Source organism: Thamnophis elegans, chromosome 12 (genome assembly GCF_009769535.1).
Source record: "Thamnophis elegans isolate rThaEle1 chromosome 12, rThaEle1.pri, whole genome shotgun sequence".
In the NCBI taxonomy this organism is placed as follows: Eukaryota; Metazoa; Chordata; class Lepidosauria; order Squamata; family Colubridae; genus Thamnophis; species Thamnophis elegans.
Window position 1 is genome coordinate 29,755,578 of NC_045552.1, and position 23,855 is coordinate 29,779,432.

Genomic DNA, 23,855 nt, shown 5'->3' on the forward strand with positions numbered 1-23,855 from the left:
CGGTCCTCCTCTGACTTCCCCAGATTAACCGATGGATCGTAGCAGAACACCTGAAAGGAAGGACCAACAAGAACAGCCAACATATATCCTTCCTAACTGCTATAGCTGACCCTGGACTCACTCAGGCCCCCTAGGCGCTGGGCGCCCTGCACGGGGGGGAAGTGACTCCTCCCACATCTTTCTTCTAAACATGCAGTTCAGGTAAGTCCAACTGCCAGTTTCCGAAGAGAAGGTGTGGGAGGAGTAACCAATGGGACATACCAACTAGATGTCCTGGGAGGGATTAGATGGGCCTGAGCCCCCTGGAGAGTCCTGGACTCCCTGCAATACCCTCCTGCCGAAGGCAGCCTCCGCGGAGGGGTAGGCGTCTAGCCTGTAATGCTTAATACAGGATGAAGGAAACAAGCTAAAAAGCAACAACATCAACAATCACCGGCCATTGATCAAGGAACTACAATAACAAGTCTGGAAGCAGTGGGAGGAGCTAGGCCTAAGGTTAAACAGACCATGCAGGAAGCTCTAAAAATGCTTCAGCCAACCAAAGATGACAACTAAGATTTTAACATGGAATGTCAATGGACTGAATTCTCCACAGAAGAAAAAGAAAATATTTCACTATCTCAAACAGTTTAAGAATGACGTAATTTGTTTGCAAGAAACTCATATCAAATCAACTGATCAAAAATATTTGATTAACTCAAAACTTGGTCAACATTTTGTAGCTTCCGCTATGGAAAAGAAGAATGGTATAGTTGTATACTTAAGAAAAGATATGAAAGCTGAATTAATTGAAGCAGATCCCTTCAGAAGATATATTGCTTCACCTAATCCTAGAAGGGAAAAAGACATTACTTTTTGGAATTTATGCCCCCAATCAACAGCAAGATAGATTCGATAGAAATCTTCATGCTAAATTAGTACAGTGGGATTATAGTTCCTGCATACTATTGGGTGATTGGAATGGAGTGATAGACACTAAGAGAGATAAGAAGACTTCTCGCCCAAATACTAAGATGCGAGCAAAGTTACCCAAACCTTTCTTTGACATCATGGATGACTTTGAATTGAGAGATATTTGGCGAGAAAGAAATGCAGAGGAATATGACTTCACTTTCTTCTCTGACAGGCATCAATCCCTTTCAAGGATTGATTTTATACTAACCACTAATGATTTGCTTTCTAGGGTCAAGAAGACAAAGATTGCGGCTAGGGTCCTTTCGGACCATAACCCAGTTTGGATGGAGTTGGGAAGGGTAGTGCAGGCAAGAATGTCTTGGAGATTGAATGAAAACTTATTTAGATATGAAAAGTATATTAATGATTGTAAAAAATTGCTATCTGAATATTTTGTTTTGAATATGAATAAGGGTACTTTTAGTAATGCAAACAAACCTGGCAGATGGTTAGCTTATCAGATTAGGAAAAAAAGGAAAATTCGAAATATATCTAAACTGATTTACAGAGGGAAGGAGGTGTTTCAACAGGAAGAGATTCAAAAGGCATTTCGGGAATTTTTTACAGAACTGTATAAAGGGGATAAAATTAATGGTTTAGATATAGACAAATATTTAGATAAAGAGAAAATACCTTCAGTTAGAGAAGAGCACAGGCAAAAATTGAATCAACCAATAACCTCGGGGAAAATCTTGCAGGTAATTAAGCAATTAAAGTTAGGGAAAACACCAGGTACAGATGGTTTGACAGCGGTTTACTATAAAAATTTACAGTTAGAAATGGTAGAACCTCTTAGAGAATTATTTAATATGATTCAAATCGAAGGTAAAGTGCCTCCATCTTGGAAGACAGCGTTTATATCTTTGATACCCAAAAAAGATCAAGATACTACCCAACCCAAAAATTATAGACCTATTTCATTACTGAATGTAGATTATAAAATTTTTACTAAAATATTAGCAAATAGGTTAATGTTGGTTATTCAACAATTGATACACACTGACCAAACAGGTTTTATACAGGGGAGACAAATGAAAAGTAATGTCAGATTAATTATTAATACATTAGAATATTTGGGAAAGAACAACCAGATCCCTGCTGCGTTTATATTCTTGGATGCTGAGAAGGCCTTTGATCGAGTTAACTGGCAATTTCTGTTGAAGATATTGCAAAAAATGCAGATAGGAGATAATTTTTTACAGTCAATTAAAGCAATATACCAACAGCAAACAGCACAAATCATAGTCAATGGAAGTTTAACAGACTCTTTTCAAATTGGAAAAGGTACAAGACAGGGCTGTCCTTTGTCCCCATTATTGTTTATTATAACTTTGGAAGTATTGTTAAATAAAATACGGGGCTTGGATGGTTTAAAAGGGATCAAGATTAGGCAGCAAGAATACAGAGTGCGCGCTTTTGCGGATGATTTGGTCATAATATTGGAACAACCGCAGGAATCCAGTATGGTCTTAATGAATACGATTAATCAATATGGTCAAGTGTCTGGTTTTAAAATAAATTTAGGAAAAACAAAAATATTAGCTATAAATATGAATACTAAACAAAAGGAAGAATTAGGAGTGATGCTAGGATGTGAGGTAGTTAAAAAAGTCAAATATCTTGGAGTTAACATCTTAACTTCAAATGGGAAATTATATAAGCATAATTATGAACCACTTTGGCATAGTATACAGACAGAGATGAAAAAATGGGAGAAATTGCACTTATCTTTGTTGGGTAGGATAGCGGCAGTGAAAATGAACATCTTACCAAAATGTTTATTCCTTTTCCAAATGTTACCTATACTTAAAAAAGATGCAAATCTTTTAGAATGGCAGAAGGGTATCAACAAATTTGTATGGGCAGGAAAGAAGCCGAGGGTAAAGATGAAAATAATGCAAGATGTACGTGAGAGAGGCGGCTCTCTCACGTACAACTACCTAATTTAAAACTATATTATGATGCAGTGGCATTATCTGTAATTAGTGATTGGACTCATTTAACTAATGATAGAATATTGAATATTGAGGGACACGATCTGGTATATGGTTGGCATTCTTACCTGTTATTCAACAAAAAATTGGATAAGAATTTTAAAAGTCATATTTTAAGAAATGCTGTACTGCGGGTCTGGAAAAAATACCAATATAAATTAAATGACAAGATACCCATGTGGGCAATTCCTAGACACGCAATTGAAAATATGAATATAGCACAAAAACAGGACAGAATTACTTACAGACAGCTTCTTACCTCGGAAAGGGGGGGTACTACAATTAAAATCCTTAGAGGTATTAAAAGAGGAGAAGGTAGTTCAAACATGGTTCCAGTATGGGCAATTACAGGCTAGGTGGAAAATAGAAATTGGTTTTATCCAAGTTGAGGATAATTTGTTTAAACAAATCAGTGATCAAAGCTTAATGCATATAAAGAGGATATATAATGTATTAATACAGATGGATTCGGAAACAGAATTAGTTAAAGATTGTATGATAAAGTGGGCTCAAAACATTGAAGAACCAATAATGTTGGATACATGGGAAAGAATCTGGGTAAGAAATGTGAAATTTACACAAGCTCAAAATCTGAGAGAAAATTTTTATAAGATGTTCTATAGATGGCACTTAGATCCTAAAAAGCTGGCTTCTATGTATCCGAACTTACATCCTAAATGTTGGAGATGTGGCTCTCTCGATGCTACATATTTTCATATATGGTGGACCTGTCAAAAGGTTAAGGCATTTTGGATAAAAATATGGTGGATTATGCAAAATATTTTTAAAAGAAGGATAAAGTTTACTCCTCAGCTATTCTTACTAGGTATATGTACTGACTTTACAGTGGTAGAGACTAACTTGATTTTGCATCTAATAACGGCAGCAAGATTGTTGGTGGCGCAATACTGGAAGAAGGAAGATTTGCCTACAACTCAAGAATGGACATTGAAAGTTACAAACTTAGCCGAGATGGCTAAAATATCGGCATCTCTTAAAGATCACTCAAATGAGAGATATAAACGAGACTGGAAAAAATGGATTGACTATATACAAAATAAATACGGGACCAAGAAATTCCAGTTAGCGTATGTTTAAGATCAGAAATGATTTAAATTGTGTAAAGTTGGTTCAGCAAGAAGAAGCTAAGGTCAATGTAGAATGCTATTAATTTTTTTTTATTTCTTTTTTTTTTCTCAATAGATTTTAGACTGTGTTTGTTAGAAATCCATACCGTGTACGGGTTCTTGGAAGTCGGGGGGGGGAAGGTGAAGGGGGGTTGGGGGAGAGGGGGGAGGGGTATATATTAGGCTAGACAAGAATTTGGTGGTAAACTAGAATTATTTTGATATACAAGAAATTGTACTTGAATGTTTTACTGATTGAGGAATGATGAAATGTTTGCCTTAAAAGAAATAAAACTTTCGAAAAGTTAAAGTTAATAAAGGGTGAAGGAGAGGCCCAGGCGGCAGCTCGGCAGATCTCCTCTATGGGTGCCTGGGTGGACCAGGCTGCTGAGGTGGCCGCACTTCTGGTGGAGTGTGCTGTGATGCCCTCTGAGACTTGGAGTCCCCGTGCCCTGTAGGCCTGAGAGATGGCCACTCTAATCCATCTGCTGATGGTGGCCGGAGAGACCTTAGCTCCCCGGGAGGAAGGCTGGTAGGACACGAAGAGGGCCTCCGAACGCCTAAAGGGGGCCGTGCGCTTCAGGTATATGTGCAAGGGTCTTCTGACGTCCAGCTTGTGCCAGGATCTCTCCCTCTCCCCGGAGGGATGGGAACAGAAATCCAGTAGAACTATCTCTAGAGCCCTGTGAAATGGGGAGTTGACCTTGGGCATGAACGCGGGATCCAGCCTAAGGATAACCCGGTTGTCTAAAAAGGTGCAGAGATCCGCCCTGCTGGAAAGAGCATTGATCTCAGACACTCTCCTGGCTGAGGTGATGGCGACCAGGAAAACAACCTTAAGGGTCAGAAGCTGAAGGGAAACCTCCCTCAAAGGTTCAAACGGTGCTTCCGTAAGGGCTTGGAGGACCGTGGGAAGGTCCCATGTGGGGAATTGATGGACCACTGAGGGTTTCAGATTCGCCACCACTTTGATGAAGCGCTTTAGTATTGGATGTTGGGACAAGGGGGGAGCGTTCACCCCCCCCCAGAACCGTAGAGAGGGCAGAGACCTGTCGTCTAAGGTACTAGTGGCCAGACCCTTCTCGTGACCCTCCTGGAGGAAGTCCAGGAGCTGTGGAACAGAGGCCGAAGCTGGGCGGAGACCTTTAGCTCGGCACCAGTCCACGAAGGCCACCCAGGAAGCGTTGTAGATGAGGGTGGTGGACTGCCTCCTGGACGCCTCTACTGTCCTGATGACACTCTCGGAAAATTGGGCCTCTCTTAGTTGCTCCCGCTCAATCGCCAGACGGTCATATGAAGCCACTCCGGATCCGGATGCTCCAGAGACCCCCGGTGCAGGGACACCTCCCCCGCTGGGATCCTCCAGTGAGGGGCTGTGGACAGATCCACGAGGTCTGCCAGCCAGGGGCAGCGAGGCCAGAAGGGAGCCACCATTATTACCTCCGCCCCCTCCGACACCACCCTCCTCAGGACCCCGGGAATGAGGGGAAGGGGAGGAAAGGCGTAGAGAAGACCTGGTGGCCATCTGCATCGAAGGGCGTCCATGTCCATGGCTCCCTTGGTCGGGAACCTCGATATGAATTCCAGCAACTGGGTGTTCTGTGGGGTCGCGAAGAGATCCACCGTCGGATGTCCGAACCTCTCGCAAGATTGAGGGATGGAGTTGCCATTCCCCGTTGTCGATCGTCTCCCTGATGAGCCAGTCTGCCTGTTGGTTTTCTGTTCCGGAGATGTGTTCCGCTCTGATGGATTGTAGGTGTCTCTCTGCCCAGTTCCCCAGCCGCAGGGCCTCGTCGCGAAGGGCCTTGGAGTGGGTGCTGCCCTGTCTGTTCACATGAGCCTTGGCCGCTACGTTGTCCATCAGGACTAGGATGTGATGTCCGGTCACCGTGTTCCTGAAGTGGCGGAGGGCCAGATGGATGGCCCTGAGCTCCAACCAGTTGATGCTGTTGCGCAGGTCTGTTGGAGTCCAGCGGCCCTGGGCCATCTGGTTCTCCAGGTGGGCCCCCCAGCCGAAGAGACTTGCGTCTGTGGTGAGGATCCTTCTTGCCAGTTCTCTGAAGAGGCATCCCCTGTTCAAGGCTGGGGACAGCCACCAACGAAAGGATAGCAGCACCTGGGGTGACACCCGGATCCTGAAGCTGGCGTCGCTCGTCCCGGCTCTCTGGTAAGGGAGTAGGAACCACTGGAGCTCCCTGGCGTGTAGTCGAGCCCACGGCACGATCCCTATGCACGAGATGAATTTCTCCAGGAGCCTGGAAAGAAGAACTACAGGGACAGAGCGTAACTTGCGAACCTCATGGATCATTTTAACAATGCTGTCCTTGCGATCTTGGGACAGGAAGACCTCCCCAGCCACTGAATCTATGATGGACCCTAGGTGCAGGAGCCTGGTGGAAGGGACCAGGTGGCTCTTCTCCAGGTTGATGGAGAAACCCAGGGCCCTGAGTGTGTCGATGCTGGTCCCCAAGTCCTGTTTAGCCGAGTCTGGAGACCTAGCTAGTACGAGGATGTCGTCTAAATAAAAGAACAAACGGACTGGGAGGGAGCGTAGGTGGCCTGCGGCTGCCGCTAGCACCTTGGTGAATGTCCTGGGGGCTGAGGCCAGCCCAAAGGGGAGAGCCCTGTATTGGAAGTGGTTGCCCTCGTGGGAAAACCTAAGAAATTTGCGGTGTTCCGGGGCGATTCTGATGTGCAGGTATGCCTCTGTGAGATCAATAGAGGCTAGGAAATCGCCCGAACGGATACCCTCCAAGATGGATTTTAGGGAGGCCATTTTAAACTTGCGGTATACCACCCTGGAATTAAGAAGTTTAATATCCAGGATGGCTCTCCATCCCCCTGAACTCTTGGGGACTAGGAAGAGGTTCGAGTAGAAGCCGGAGCCCTTCTCCCCCTCTGGGACTCTTTCAATGGCCCTGATGTCTAGTAGATGCTTGATGGCCTTGGCCTTAAGGGCCCGTTTGGTTGGGTCTGTGGAGGAGGCGAAGGTGCGGAGCCTACTGGGGGGGGGGGAGAGCGAAACTCCAGCTGCAGCCCGAGCCTTACAGTCTGGAGTACCCACTCATCCGAGGTGACACGTTCCCAAGCATCCGCGAACAGGGAGAGGCGACTGCCAATGGGGTGATCCGGGGCCGGATCACTTGAACCTGCGGAAGGGGCGACCGCTTCCTCCTCGAAAGGGCCGCTTGCCCTGCTGCTGGCCTCTGAACCTGTCTCTATAGAATTGCCTAGCCCCCTGCCTGTGGAACCTGGGGTTCTGGTACCTCTGGTTCTGGTTCTCCACGTCAGGCAGCCTGTACGAGGCAGCCTGGGATATGGCGCATGATGGAAGTCTGAGCGTCTGGTCGTTGTTGGAAAGACCTTCCGCTTGTTCTTATCCTCCACCAGGATAGGATCCAGCGCCATTCCAAACAGCTTCTCACCGGTGTAGTCTGCCCCTGTTAGGTGCCACTTCATCTGGGACTCTGCCTGCCAGTGGCGTAACCACAGCAGGCGCCTAGATGCCATTGAGGAAGACATTGCCCGGGACGCATACTTAACTGCGCCCAGAGTGGCGTCCACTGAGAACTGTGTGGCTGCTAGAATTTTGGAGATGTCCTGCAGCAGGTGAACCTCTGAGGCCGGAGTCCTGTCCCTCAGCTGCTCCAACCACAGAACCGTGGACCTGTTGAAGAAAGAAGCCAAGGCGGCCGCCCTGATGGCCCAGGTGATAGCCTGGAACGTCTTGCAGAGAACGATGTCTGCCTTCTTGTCCTCTGCCTTGAGGCAACTGGCAGTGTCTCCTGCGATAACCGCTGAAGCTGAGGCTAGGGTGGCCACCGGATTGTCCACCTCAGGTACCTGGAGAGCTTGGGCAAAGGTCTGATTAAGATTATAAAATTTTCTCTCATTTCCCAGGGAACGACCCTGGCTTTACCCACTGGGACTTGAGTACCTCCATGAACATTTCTGGCGTGGGGATCTCCTCCTTAGCCACAGGGGAGGTCTATGGAAAGGCCCCTTCTTCTTCTTATTCTTACCAGTGCCAGACACCTCGGCCACAGGCTTAGGATCTGGTAAGGGGTCCAGATCTGCTATGGCGGATGCCTTGCGAAGCAAGGAACTGAATAAGGAAGGGGAAAAGAGGCCTGCGACGGTGGAATCCTCCTCTACTTGGGGTTCATCATCTTCAGAGAACCCCACCTCCTTCAATTCTCCCTCTTCCAGGTCGGAAGCCTCGCTAGCCGTGGAGGGGGAGGGAGAACTGGCTTCCCTGGCAGCCGAGGTGCTGGGGCGTTCCTGGTGAACCCTGGGAGGCTCCTGTGGGCCCCTGCTTCTGGAGATCTGAGGCTGCTGGTTTAAACTAGAAGTCATTACCTGGGCCAAAGCCCTAGCTAACAAGTCCTGAAACCTGTTGGTAAGGTCAGGCAGGGCAGGCTGGAGTTCAGGGGATATAGGAGCCAAGCAAGGCCTGGCAGGACTGGTGGCCCTGCGCCCAAAGGGATCCGCTCTCGACTCCGCTGGGGGAGCAGGCGAAGGGGGGGGGGCAATAGGGAGCTGTGCCCTCTATGGGAGCCCCTTGGTGAGGCTGGGGATGCTGCCCGGGCCTCAACCCGGGCTGGAGGCCTGCGGGGTGATCGGGACCTGCAGGGGGAAGGGCTGATGGTCACCCTGAAATCTCTGGCCGAGGCCCTCGTCATCCTGGCCTCCCTCCTGGGGGCTACCTTCTTGGGGGCCCTGGTCTTGTCCCTTCTCACTGGGGATCTCCCCCTGGGAACCGGGGAACCGCCCCTGGAGGTCCCTTCCTCCGGGTCCACACCCCCTGGGGCTCTGGGCCTGGCATCCCTGCTCCTGGTCGCCTCCACCATTACTTACTGTTATGGTGCTCACCAACCTCCTCCTCTCTGCAGCCGGCAGTAGACTCGGATTCGAACTCCTGGGGCTTGAATCTGCCTCTTTGTTCTTTTGCCGCTGTTCTGTGGCCTGAGCTGCCAGCAGGCACTGCCTTGGAATACCCCCCGGTTCACCGACGGGGTAGATCTTAAGGAAGCCTCTTCCGGCTTCACTGGTGCCTTGTGAGCGCTTTCGGCATCCGTAGGAGAACGCTGATCACGCGCTCACCCATGTGCTCCAAAATGGCGACGGCAAGATGGCGACCGCCGATCTGCGGCCCGAGCTTCCTCTTGCAGCTGGGGAGCGTCGGTACAATCTACGATGGATCCTCGAGCCTCGCAGGTCCTCTTCTGCTCTTCCAGAGGCCGCACGGACGCTCCTATCGCCCCTGCGGGTCGGAGGCTTCCACCCCTCTTACGCGACCGGCCGGTTGCTCGGAGGGCGCGCACACACGCTGGCAAGCGCGGGGCTTGAATCAGCGGCGCAAAGCACAGCAGAGGAGTGGTGAGATGAATAGAAGATCTCCAAAGATAAATCCTTTGTTGCTGAAAGAATTCTGCTGGAAAAAAACTCCTGAGTCTATGAAGAGAAGGGAGAGTCAGAGTAATGCTCCTTTCAGGCCGGAGACTGAGGTTAATCTGGGGAAGTCAGAGGAGGACCGTAGGTGTGGCCTCAAAAGATCACCTCAGTCTCCTAGGCAAGAGGGCTGGGTTAATACCCTCCCACACCTTCTCTTCGGAAACTGCACAGTCTGGCTATTTTGAGACAACCCAGGAGCAAAATGCAGTAAACAGAGGTTTGTCTTTTAAATCATGGTTTATATACAAGGAATATATACATATATGTACTAGGCAAAGTCAGGCAATCAATCATCAACTACAGTATGGAAGCACACAGAGAGAGATACGCCCTTACAGGGCCTCTCTTATATTACAGCTTCTTAAAATAGTAGCAGCCAAATAACTCTGCTGACTCATTGTATCAATCATTAACAACATTACATTATTACATTAGAGCAACTGGTCAGCTATTAAATCATCATTACCCTGACAGCCCAACCTTCGGCCGAGCATCCCGCTACAATGATCCCTCAACAAAGCACCTGTGATGGAGGGACGAAGGACATGGAGGCCCAGGGTCCGTCAACATCAGAGAAACACCAGCAAGGGGTTGAATTAAGTCTGAATGCTCTCTGTGAATTGGCTGTGCCTAGAGGGCAGGAGTGAATGGGGCGCAAGCATGTGGTGGAGGCAAAAAGTCATATGTGGATTTCCTTCTGCTCCCTTCCTTTGGTGTATGAACAGTGTCGGTTTGCTTGCATAACAAACCCTTTCCCACTCTAAGATTTACAATTTGTTAGCACCTTCTTTACCTGATGCCATATTGGTAGCTGTGTTAAACTTGGAACGGCTGTCAGCCCTTGGTCACCATGCCTCCCCGACCCCACCCCCACCCCCACCGGCCCCTTACCGAAATCTTGTCTCAGATAAGCATTTCAAATCAGAGAGACAGAGCTGCAGTTTCTACATTTATTGTAAGAACAAATTCCATAGACAAAAATTGCACAAAACTACCACACATTTGGTTAAAGACATTCCCTCTGGCAAACCTTGCTGGGCCTGTTTCATTAGTGACTTCTTTGATCCAGGAGAGCTTCCCATCAGTGGCTGCAAACGAAGCTTCTATCTCACTTACAAGCGCTACAAAGAAGAGAAAGTCTTGTCATTGTAAAAGGAATGAAAAAGTCAGAACGTCTGTTGACTTCAAAAGTAGATGAATATGTATATTTAGAGGACTCTGGGAAGGAGGTCCCGGATGGGAGGAGGCTGTTGCTCAATCTCAGAGAAGACCTTGTGCTGGCATGTGCACCATATCTGGTTTGTTTTCTCCTGAATATATTGCACTTCAGTAGCTCAGAGATAAAATCCTTAGACTGGGTTAAATTGCACATAACCAAGAAACAAACCTGCTCTACTGTATATCAGGCCTGCAGTTTTCTTTTGGATCTTTGTCCTGCCACACTTTCTATTATTCTACTATGCCTTTTTCTATTGTGGGGAAATGGGAGGGGGGATTGTACGGAATTACTTACTGTGTAGCCATAACAAAATTCTTTCTAGAAAACCAAGGTCATCCTTTGTCTCTGCACCTGACCACAACTGGAAGGGTGGAACTGCCAGCATGGCAGTGGGAGATTGGACCATGTGATGGATTTGTGGGTGTGGGATCAAGAGCTCAAACTTTCAACCAGGTGGGGAAAACCTGGAAGCCTTTAGATTCAGGTTTTCCCAGATGTGCCAACATGGCTCTCTTAATAAATTGAAACTTTGAGCAATACATTGCCTTGGACACTGATTTACTTTTGGATGCTATTTGGAACCCTGACATTGTGAAGACATTACCTTGCCAGGCACTGAAATATCTGCAAGAAATAACCGAGCTCAGAGAGTACCAAAGACTCCAGAGACTGCCATTGTTGGCTTGTTTTACATAAAAGCAGATTCGTTCCCTGCAATAAACTAAAATGAATCTGTTGTTGTGTAAATCCCATTTTTCTTTGTCCTCTCCAGTGCTTTGATTAAAGTATTTATTAGTACAAGTTAATTACCTTCTTGGATGGCCTTCTTTTGGTCTTTGATATATAACTTCCTCTTCAACAATCTCTGCAGCTTTCTAGGGAAAAGGGGGGAAAGGTACAAGCACTCAGGCCATGTCCATTCAAGGCAATGAGAGAAGGCTGCCCTGTGGTCAGCCAGCAGAACAAAATAAGGTGTAGAGGGGAATCCTCCACTCTTGCAGGGCTGGAAGTCAAGAAACTAGTGTGTCTTCTGAGTAGAGGAAGGGAGCATCTGACCTACAGCTACAAAGGTGACAAAGGTCTGGGGAAAACAGTTTCACAGCCCTGGGAACCTCTTTGATGAAAGCAAAGAGTCTTTTCCAAAGTTACTAAGCTCTCCTATCCCATTAATACTTGATCCCCAGACCATGTTCTGGGTGCTGCATTTGTATACCGAAGCAGGTCAGTTCAAGTGCTTTTGATAAAGTTAACCTTAAATTTGTAGTTGTAGTTTAAACTATGACAATCCAGATCGTATGGTTAGTCTGTGATTGTATTCTACAGTGGACATAAAAATTCTATACACACCCATTAAAATTTTTGAGATGTAAAAAAATCAGACCACAGTAACTCACTTCAGAATTTTTTTCCACCTTTAATATAACTTATACGCTGTACAATTCAATTGAAAAACTGAAATCTTTTAGAAGGGAAAAATAAACTTTTAATGTGTCCCAAAAGTGCTTTTGTTTTTCCTTGAAGATGTTTTGATTGATCTCAAACTAGGGAGATAGGGACAATTGGGACCAGAATTTCTGTCGCTAGGCAAGATGGTCGTTGAGTCACATCCAATTTTACAGCCTTTTTGCCATAGTTGTTAAGCAAATCACTTCATTTGTTAAATGAATCACATGGTCACTAAGTGAATCTGGCTTCCCCCATTGACTTTGCTTGTGAGAAGCCAGCTAGGAAGGTCCCAAAGGTCAATCACATGAGCCGAGGATCCTGCAACCATCCTAAGTGCCTGATTACGTGACTGTGGGGATGCTGACATGGTCATAACTGCAGGGACTGGTCATAAGTCACTTTTTTCATTTGGGCTTACCCCTTTGCTTATCCGCTTGTAGTTTGTGAGCCTGGTGCGCCGTATCTAACGCTTTGTGGGTCATAGGCCAAAACTGCCGAAGTTTATCACTTCCAAAAGAGGGAGGTGAATTGGAACACACACACCCCCGTCCAAAATAATGCGTTCAGGCACTCCATGCAATCTATATACATGTGAAATAAACAATTTAGCTAATGGGATCTTGGAAAACGGCACAAAATGAACCTGTTTGGAAAACAGATCGGTGATAACCCAAATAACGGTATTCCCCAGACTTTCTGGTAACTCAACAATAAAGTCCATCGATATCTCTTTCCATGGGGCCACAGGGGCAACACTTTGGAGGAGACCCTGGGGCTTCCCCAGTGGTCTTTTTGCGGCTGCACAGACGGGAGAACTGGCTATGTAGGACTCAATGTCTTTTTTCAATGAAGGCCACCAAAATTGCCTCTTAATCAGATGCAAATTCTTTACAAATCCAAAATGGCCCACCATTCTCGAATCGTGGGCCCATTGAAGTACGACAGGTTTCAGGTTCGCTGGAACATAGAGTTTAGCTCCTACCCACGCCAGTCCATCTTTCAGGGTGCATTCATCAAAATGTTCCTTGAACCAGTCATCAGATTCAAGGCCGTCTTTGAGTTTGTTCATTAGGTCCGTAGTTACATCGAAGCCTACTGGGCCTTGGCTCCTAGTAATCATTGGGGCAGCAATATTTCTAGCTGGAATGACTGGATGAACCCCAGCTCCCCTGTTTTACTGGGAAAGCCTGGACAAGGCATCAGTCATAAAGTTCTTCCCCCCGGGATGTATTTCAGGGTAAAATTGAACCGGTTGAAGTGTTGTGCTCAACACACTTGTTAGTTTTTGCAGGGTCTTTAATGCTTCTAAATTTTTATGATCAGTCCATACTTCAAAAGGGTGTTTCGCCCCCTCCAGGAAATGTCGCCATGTCATCAAAGCCCATCTAACAGCAAAAGCTTCCTTCTTCCATATGGCCCATCTTCTTTCTGTCTCTGTAAGCTTAAGTGAGGTGTAAGCCCATGGTTGCAATTTACCGTCAGGGTTTGTTTGAAGTAATACCGCCCCCACCGCCACGTCACTGGCATCAGCCTGTACCATGAATGGCACATTCATATCAGGGTGTTTCAAAACTGGCTGTGCTGCAAAGAGTCACTGTAATTTCTCGAAAGCGGCTTGACACTCCATAGTCCAGTTCAAAGGCTTCCCCAGCCTAGGTTTTGCTTCTCCTTTATATTTTAGAAGATTTGTAATGGGCAGAGCGATGTTAGTGAACGAGGGAATAAATTGACGATAAAAATTTGCAAATCCCAGAAAACTTTGCAATTGTTTGTGGGTGCGAGGAGGCGCTCAATCAGTAACAACCTGGACTTTTGCTGGGTCCATCTCGATGCCTTTGTGGGAGATACAGTATCCCAGGTAATCAATCTTCTCCTGATGAAATTTACATTTAGACAATTTCGCATAAAGTTCAGTAGCTCGGAGTTTCTTGAGGACTGAGCGGACCAAAGTCACGTGTTCCGCATGTGTTTCCGTGTAGATAAGGATGTTGTCGAGATAGACTAACATACCCTTGTACAGGTGCTCATGCAAAATTTCATTTATTAATTGCATGAAAACTGCTGGTGTCCCCTGCAGACCAAACGGGAGTACCCTGAACTGGAAGATCCCAAAGTGCAGTTGAAAGCAGTTTTCCACTCATCCCCTTCTTTGATTCTGACTCTGTAGTAGGCCTCCCTTAGGTACAACTTGGTAAAAATCTTCCCCTTCTCCAAGTGGGCTAACATATCCTTCATGAGTGGCAGGGGGTATACATTTTCTACACAAATTCTATTCAGGTTTTTGTAATTCACACATAAACGAAAGGAGCCATCTTTCTTTTCTCTGAACAATACAGGTGTGGCCACTCGTGGCCTAGTTGGTTGTATGAAACCCCTTTTTAAGTTTTTGTCAATGAACTTTCATAATTCCTCCATTTCATGTGGAGTCATTGAGTATATCTGGGGCTTAGGGAGTTTCTCCCCTGGGATGATTTCAATGCTGCAATCAGTGGCATGGTGGTGGTGGTGGGCAATGTGTCAGAAGCCTTTTCACTGAAAACCTCCTTGAGGTCCCAATATTCTTTGGGGATTTTCTCTTCTCCTTTAATCTTCTCCTGCACTGTGGCAGCTAGGTTCGTTTTGGCATTGACTATGTGGGATTTCCTTTCTTTCCCCTCAGGGGGTTTTGCGGAACAAATGCGCAACCACCCTTTCCTCCAGTTCACGTAAGGGTTCCATTTCCGCAGCCACGGTAATCCCAGTATGAGGGGCCAATCCATCCCAGGTGCCATGATGAAACTCAAGTTTTCTTGGTGATCCCCCATCTACATTTCTTCTATTAGTTCAGTTACAAAATGGGCAGGGGCACCCCCAGCGATTGACCCATCCAGCTGGCAAAAGGCAATGGGAACTTTCAAAGTCCTCAGTCTTAAACCCATTTTCTCCACCACCTCCTGGCTGATTACACATCGGGTGCATCCAGAGTCTAAAAGGGCCAGCATTTTCCCCTGGACTCCAGTTGATAGCACTTTTAATTCTACTGGGATGGTCATGGGGCCCCAATCGGGGGCTCACCGAGTGGTCATCATCTGAATCATTTTCACTTTCTTCCGTGGAAGAGGAGGATTCCTTCTCCTCCTGGCCTGGAGGAAGGACATTCAGCATCTCCCACGCTTTCCAGAGCAGTTTCACAGTGTCTCCCTAGCTGCCAGCCAGGTTCCTCCCCACCAGCCGGAGTCAGCATATGCACAAACAGCTCACGAAACTCCTGTGTGTACTCAACCTCAGGCCTCCTCTCTTGGATTAAGGGTTTCAATTTGCTTTTCGCCTTTTGATTTAGAAGACGGCAACACTTTGGAGGAGACCCTGGGGCTTCCCCTGTGGTCTTTTTGCGGCCGCAGAGATGGGACAACTGGCTATGTAGGACTCAATGTCTTTTTTCAATGAAGGCCACCCAAATTGCCTCTTAATCAGATGCAAAGTCTTTACAAATCCAAAATGGCCCACCATTCTGGAATCGTGGGCCTGTTGAAGTACAACAGGTTTCAGGTCAGCCGGAACATACAGTTTAACTCCTACCCATGCCAGTCCATCTTTCATGGTGCATTCATCAGAATGTTTCTTGAACCAGTCATCGGATTCAAGGCAGTCTTTGAGTTTCTTCATTAGGTTCATAGTTACATCCAAGTCCAAGGCTGACAGCCAGGCCATTTTGGATTTGTGAAGACTTTGCATTTGATTAAGAGGCAATTTTGGTGGCCTTCATTGAAAAAAGATATTGAGTCCTACATAGCCAGTTGTCCCGTCTCCAAGGTCTCCTCCAAAGTGTTGCCCGTCCTGGGGCCCCATGAAAGGAGATATAAATGGACTTTATTGTCAAGTTACCGTTATTTGCGTTATCACCGATCTGCTTTCCAAACAGGTTCATTTTGTGCCTTGCTCCAAGATTCCATCAGCGAAGTCATTGGCTAAATTGTTTATTTTACATGTATATAGGTTACATGGAGTTCCTGAACTCATTATGACAGGGAGGTGAACTGATGTCCAGTTCACCTCCCTCTTTTGGAAGGAGTTTCTGAAGTTGATTGGCCCCACCGAGCTAAGCTCCGCCCACTATCCTCAGACTAATGGGGCTTGTGAACGGACTAACTCGGTTTTGGAGCAGTACCTCCGATGTTTCATCAATTATGGAACAGGATAATTGGGTTATCATATGCAGAGGTGGCATACAATAATTCTATATACAGCAGTACTGGCATGACCCCTTTTAAAGTTGTGTTTGGTCAGGACTTTGTGTCAATTTCTGAATTGCCTCAAGAGAAAACGCAGATTTTATCCTTGTCTGAGTGGAGTGATTAACTTCGGCAATTTTGGCCCATGACCCACAAAGCATTAGATGCGGCCCACCAGGACTTGGACTTAATCTTCGTAAATGTCAACGTCCATAAGGCAGTGACCGTTGCATTGTGAAGGCCAGGGGCAGGACGTCACGGATTACAGCACACCATTGATCCCGATTTAGGGCAGCTTGTTGGGCATCGGTTATCGAAAAATGGAGTGGTTGAAGATCGTGAGCCACTTGGGATATCCACGTTTTCTTTGAGGAATTTCGTGCGATTTTCCACCCATCCGGTCGCAGCGAGTTAATCGATCGGTAAGGTAATCGGCTATTGTCCATACGGCAAACGTGTCCAAACCACCTAAGTCGTTGTCTTCTTAGGTAAAGTTCGATTGTAGTTTGGTTTTTACACAGCTGCAATACCGTTTCGTTTTTCCACTGGTCCCGTAGAGTTATGTGCAGAATGTTGCGCAGGCATCTTAGCTGGAATCGCTCTAATAGGTTCAGGTCGCTTTTAAGTAAAGTCCATGATTCCGAGCCGTACAGTAAGATTGTGCGGATGGAAGCGTTAAATATCCTCAACTTGGTCGCAATCGTCACGTCATTTTGGCTCCACAGGCACTTCCTTAAAGAGGCGAATGCGGCTGTAGCATTGCCAATGCGGCTTTTGATGTCATTTGTAGCCACTACACATTGGCTGTCGATGATCGACCCCAAATATTTAAACGTGTCTACTCTTTCGATAGGGTTGCCTTCGAGGTGCAGTTGAGCTGGTTGAGTGCCCGTGAAAATGAATTTGGTTTTTTCACCATCTATCACCAGGCCGAGCTTGTTAGCATTTGCTTGTAATGCATCCAGGGTATTTTGGGCAGTTTGGGCTCTTTCAGCAAAGAAGACGATGTCATCAGCATACACCAAGTCCGTGAGAGACAGCTGAGCCCCGATTTGAACGCCTGGTGTGTCTTTAAAAGTTTGTCTGAGGATCCAATCCATGGTTATATTGAAGAGCATTGGTGAAATAATACAGCCTTGTTTGACGCCGGTAGTTATTGAGAATGGTGGGGACACATTTCCCAGGTATTTTGTCCGGCTCATTCCACCTTCGTAAAAAGCTTTAAGCACGTTGAGTGTAGCATAGGGGATTGATTCAGCTTTAAGGGCGCACCACAACGATGAATGATCTATGCTATCGAAGGCACATGAAAAATCCACAAATACTAAAAAAGTGTCCTTTTTGTAACGCAGGCGTGATTCGGCTAGTTGTCTCAGGGTAAATATTTGGTCTGTGCAACCTCTTCCTGGTCTGAAACCGGCTTGCTCTTCCCTGCAATTAGATTCTCTGACTTTCAGTAGTCTGGATCGGATTATAGAGGTTAAGAGCTTGCCGGATGTTGATAGCAAACTTATTCCTCTATAGTTTTTGCAATTGGCTGGGTCTCCCTTTTTGTGGATTGGTACAATAATCGAGTCTTTGAAGTCTTGAGGCACGGCTCTTTGGTCCCAGATGGCAGAGTATATACATTTCAGTTGTTTTACTATCGGTTCTCCTCCCGCTTTCAAAGCTTCAGCAGGGATATTGTCTACCCCAGGTGCCTTCCGGTTCTTAAGTCTTTTAATTGCAGCACGGATTTCCTCCTCTGTCGGAGGGTGGTCGTTAATTGCGCTTGGTAATTGTAAGTCCGCATTCTCCATCAGACGTTGGTCTAGGCTAGTGGGGTGGGGGCGATTCAGTAATTGGCTAAAGTGTTCTTTCCACCTATCCAGTTTACCCATTAGTGATTTTATGGGGTTTCCGAGATGATCTTTGAGGTTTGAGCTCGTTGCTTTAAATTTTCCATTGCAGCTTCGCAGGATGCTGTAGAGTAAGCGTGAGTCGTGGTTTTTGCTGGCCAGTTCCATTTCTTGGGCTTTTGCATTCCACCAGGCCTCCTTATCCGCCTTAAGCTGCCTTTTAATTTGCCTGTTAAGGTAAAGGTATAGTTTGTGGTCAATGTTCTTTATTTTTGCGCGTTGTTCAACAAGATTTAGGGTATTAGTCGAAATCCAAGGTTTTATTTTCCGTCGTTTTTTTGGGCAGATTTCATTAAGTGAATCAATGATGGAGTTTTTTGTTGAGTTCCAGTTTTCGTCAATGTTGTCCGCTAACAGAGGAGAAAATCTGTTCTGTAGCAAAAGTTGAAATTTGGCTTGGCTGTTGGGGTCGGATAACTTTGCGTAGTCGAGGGTAGCTGTGGGCTGAGTAGTATTGGGTGCCTTTAGGTGCAGTCAGAATTTTGCCCTGACCAGATGGTGATCCGATCCGATAGAGGCTCCACGCATTGCTCAAACATCATGAATAGCGCTCTGGAATCATTTATGCACTAGGAAATAGTCCAGCATACTTTTGTCTCTGCCATTATTTGAAAACCAAGTGTGCCTGTGATGGATCGGGTGCTGAAACCACGTGTTGCAAACTACCATTCTATTGAAGCTTGCAAATGATAGAAGGCTCAGAAAAAACAGGCAGATAAGAAAAGGACTAAGCCAAAAAAGTACCAAGGATGTTTTTGTCCACCAAGTTTCTGCAAACATCCAAAAATCGAAGAAGCTGGGGCCGAAGTATGTAGGTCTATTCCCCATTGTAAAAAAAATCATAAATCCTGTATCGGTGAAGTTGGACCTGCCAAAGAACCTTAGAAGGATTTATCCTGTATTTCATATGAACCTGTTGAAACCAGAGCACACTTCTTCCTTTTGTCTGACTCAACCTTCACCTCTGATCCCTCTTCTTATTGAGAGAGAGCAACATTTTGAAGTTAAAGACATCTTAGACTCCAGAAAACATAGGGGTCGCATACAGCATTTGGTCTCTTGGAAACATTTTCCCCCTTCCTACGCTGAATGGGTCAACAAATCTCATGTTAGGGCTCCCAGACTTTTGCAGAAGTTCTACACCAATTATCTTGATAAGCCTTGATATTAAGATAGATGTATATACTATATTATTATTTTGTATTGTTTTTTCCTCTCTCTTTTTCTGCAGGGATGATATCTCTTTCTGAAGGAGGGCCGGATGTCAGCCTCTGCTTCGCTTACTTGCTTTCGGCTGCCATGGCAACGGGGGGGGCATGGTATTTGGGATGGGAATAAATGGTACAGGAGTGATAGTCAAAAAGGGAGTTTTGTTCTCAACATCTTCTGCGCATGCTGATGGCCGATGTTAGAACCTGGTCAAGGCCAACCGTCCTGCATACCAACCTGATGATGCTTCTTGGAGATTCAACCCACATGACACCTAAGGGAGTTGCAGATTGGGCAATGGGGTGGGGGTTGTTGGAGGGAGGGGGCTGGGTAAAAAGCTCCCCTCGTCCGGGACCTAATAGTAGACGAGGGGGCAGACCTGGCATGTATTACTGAAACCTGGCTTGGCCCGGAGGGAGGGGTCCCCCTCACTGAAATGTGCCCAGAGGGATTTCAGGTGCTCCACCAGCCGCGACCCCAGGAAAGGGGTGGGGGAGTGGCTGTCATCGTCCGAAGGTCATTAGTTCCTCGTAGGATCCCTGCTCCAGAGCTTGTCGGGTGTGAGTCCTTGTTGTTGAAGTTGGACCTTGGGGGTCAAGTGGGCTTGCTATTAACGTACCTACCTCCCAACAGCGTTGCAACAGCCCTCCCCTCGCTCCTCGAGTCAGTAGCCGAGCTGGCGGTAGAGTTCCCCAGGCTTATGGTGCTGGGGGACTTCAACCTGCCTACGCTTGGTGAACGCTTTGATGGAGTGCAGGAGTTCATGGCTTCCATGACAGCCATGGACTGGACCCAAGTAATCCGGGGTTCGACTCATTCAGTGGGTCACACACTTGACCTCGTATTCCTCTCGGAGCAGTGGAGGCGTGATCTAGAATTGAGGGGTATTAAGATCCTGCCCTTGTCATGGTCTGATCACTTCCTACTGAGGCTTGACTTTCGAAAACCAATCCCCCACTGTAGGGAGGAGGAACCGATTAGGTGGTTCCGCCCCAGATGCCTGATGGACCCTATGGGATTTCAGACGGCGCTCGGAGTGATACCTGACACTCTCGTCCACAGTCCGGTCGAGTCCTTAGTCGCTGCCTGGAATGCAGCAGCGACGGGGGCTCTAAACCAGATTGTTCCTTTGCGGCCTCTCCAAGGTAGCGGATCCAGGAGAGCTCCTTGGTTTACCGAGGAACTCGGGGAGATGAAGCGCCAAAAGAGACGTCTAGAGCACCGCTGGAGGGCCAGTAAGTCTGAGTCAGACCGAGCACTGATGAAAGCCTATATCAGAGCCTATCTCGTGGCAATACGGGCGGCGAAATGTTCGCATTTTGCCGCTCTTATTGCATCCGCTGAATCGCGCCCAGCCGCCTTGTTTAGGATAACCCGCTCCCTCCTGAAAGGGAGGGACACAGATGAACCTTTGCAAGGTAGAGCTGAGGAATTTGTTCAGTATTTAATGGATAAAGTCACTCGGATTCGGACAGACCTGGACTCCAATTGCACGGTACCAGCCGAGGTACCGGGGGAAGGTCTTGAGCGGAGTTTATGGATTGAGTTTCAACTTATCACGCTTGAGGAAGTGGACAAGGCCATGGGAGCAGTGAGCGCCTCCACTTGTATACTGGACCCATGCCCTTCCTGGCTGATCTCGACCAGCAGGGAGGTAACACGTGGCTGGATCCAGACGATAATTAACACCTCTCTCCGGGAGGGATCCTTCCCACTCCTCTTAAAGGATGCGGTGGTGAGACCCCTCCTGAAGAAACCGTCTCTGGATCCAGCCATTTTGAGCAACTATCATCCGGTCTCCAACCTCCCCTTTGTAGGGAAGGTTGTTGAAAAAGTGGTGGCCTCTCAACTCTGACGGTCCTTGGATGAAAACGATTATCTGGATCCCTTTCAGTCCAGTTTCAGGCCTGGCTACAGCACAGAAACTGCTTTGGTCACGCTGATCGATGATCTCTGGAGAGCCAGGGATAGGGGCCATGCCTCCATCCTAGTGCTCCTTGACCTCTCAGCGGCCTTCGATACCATCGACCATGGTATCCTTCTGCAGCGGTTACGAGAGGTGGGAGTGGGAGGCACCGTTCTTCAGTGGTTCTCCTCCTACCTCTCGGACAGGTCGCAGTCGGTGTTGGTCGGAGGACAGAGGTCGACCCTGAGGCCCATCAATTATGGGGTGCCGCAGGGCTCGGTCCTGTCCCCCCTCCTATTTAACATCTACATGAAGCCGCTGGGTGAGATCATACGGCGGCACGGGATTAAATATCACCAATATGCGGACGATACACAATTGTATCTGTCCGTCCTGTGCCAACTCAGTGAAGCAGTAGAAGTGATGGTCCAGTGCCTGGAGGCTGTCAGGGTCTGGATGGGAACAAACAAGCTTGCGCTCAATCCCGACAAGACCGAATAGCTATTGATGTTCCCTCCAAAAATTGGCTAATTATTCCATCTCTCAGTGTGGGGGGTGAAATTATACGCCACTCAGAGAGAGTTCGCAGTTTGGGAGTCCTCCTGGATCTACAGCTGACTTTAGATTATCGGCTGTGACCAGGGGGGTCTTTGCCCAGATTCGCCTGGTGCACCAATTGCGACCCTATTTGGACCGTGAGGCACTTCAGATAGTCACTCACGCCCTCATGACCTCAAGACTGGACTACTGTAATAAGCTTTACATGGGCTGCCCTTGAAAAGTGTTCGAAGACTTCAGCTAGTCCAGAATGCAGCCGCGCGAGCGATTGTGGGTGCACCTAGGTACACCCACGTTACACCTATCCTCCGCGAGCTGCAATGACTGCCCATTGGTCTCCGGACTCGCTTCAAGGTGCTAGTTGTTACTTATAAAGCCCTACATGGCATCGGACCTGGGTACCTGAGAGACCACCTCCTGCCAATTACCTCCCAAAGACCAATTCGATCGCACAGGCTTGGCCTTCTCCGGGTTCCATCTGCCAGCCAATGCCGGCTGGCGACCCCCCGGGGGAGAGTCTTCTCTGTTGCTGCTCCGGCCCTCTGGAACGAGCTCCCCGTGGAGATCCAGACCCTTACTACCCTCCCGGCCTTCCGTAAAGCTACTAAGTCCTGGCTGTTCTGGCAGGCTGGGGGCTGTTAAAGCACCCAGCCCTGTCTTAATTGTGACTGTTGTAGATTTATAAATTGTTTGTATTGTCTTATTTATTCCCTCCCCTGTTTATTGTGAGTCCTTCGGGAGTGGGCGGCATACAAAACCAATAAACCTAACCTAACCTATTTCGCGCTTTTCTGACTTCTTCTGACCTTGCTTTACTTCACTACTATCTATTCATAACTAGTAAAAGTACTTTTAATTCCACAAACAATGGAGTTCAGAGGTTTCTTTCTTGGTTACTGAGGGAGGCACACCTGACAGAAATGTTCCGACAGTGAGAACAATCAAACAATGGAACAGCTTGTCTTCAGGAGCTTCTGACTGACTTCCGGTTGATATCTCAGTGAGAACAGCTTGGAAAATAGTGGGCTCCCCTGGAACCCTGCAAAATCCAGCCGTTACCATTTGGCCCTATGGGGTCAAAGCCACCTTTTAGGGGTGGCAAAGAAAGGAGAGGCGCTTCATGGACCACGAGGAACTCACAATTTCCTCGTTAGGTCCAAAGCAAGCTCTCCTGAATGGCAGCAGGGATGACGGCCATTTTTGGCAATCACAAGCTGGGACCATAAGATTTGTGCTGGAGTGGTACGTGGACAGAGCATTGAAACATTAGGTATAAAAATATAAAAAGGAGTTGTAAGACCCTAAGAGAGAAAAATAAAAAGATGATTAAAAAGTCAATAAATAATGGAACTCCAAAAAGGTTGCTGATGGATGATGATAAAATGTATTAATAAAAAGGAAAAAAAAGAAAATACAAATAGAGAAAATAGTACCATACATATTAACAGATAATAGAATCTATTATAATTAAAATAAACCAATCTTAGTAGATGGAAGTTTAGCTTTAGGTAATCTAATTGCATTATTAATATTAATAGTGTGTTAAAGTATATTGTGAACTTAAACCTTTAAGGATTAGAAATTGTGGGGATTTTGAGATATATTCCCGGGATTGATTAAATTTTATTAATATGTGGTGTTATTAGTAGTCCTACACCTTTGGGATATTGAAATTATGGTAGAATAATGAGTAATTTTCAAAATATTAAATATTAGTAACTTAGTAGGGGATAACAGACACATGGCACAAAGAAATGTTATTTATGTTTAAATGAATTAATGGGAAAAATGATAAAGAATTATAAAGACAGAATAGCACTGTTGAAGGTGGAAGATCAGGATTATGCATACTTATTTGCATCATTACTATTAGCATTGC

At 46.7% G+C, this 23,855-nt stretch overlaps 1 protein-coding gene across 1 annotated transcript in view; it reads right to left on the reverse strand.

Moving 5' to 3' along the window:
• Nucleotides 1-10,472: 10,472 nt before the first annotated feature.
• The window catches only part of DCDC2B (doublecortin domain containing 2B), a 46,188-nt gene continuing 32,805 nt past the window's right edge, over nucleotides 10,473-23,855 (reverse strand). Inside the window, exons 10-11 of the mRNA XM_032228158.1 lie at nucleotides 11,559-11,623; nucleotides 10,473-10,650 (exon numbers count right to left, since the gene is read on the reverse strand). Of these exons, the coding sequence (XP_032084049.1) occupies nucleotides 10,638-10,650; nucleotides 11,559-11,623 (78 nt within the window). The 3' untranslated portion in view covers nucleotides 10,473-10,637. The remainder of the gene's footprint in view (nucleotides 10,651-11,558; nucleotides 11,624-23,855) is intronic.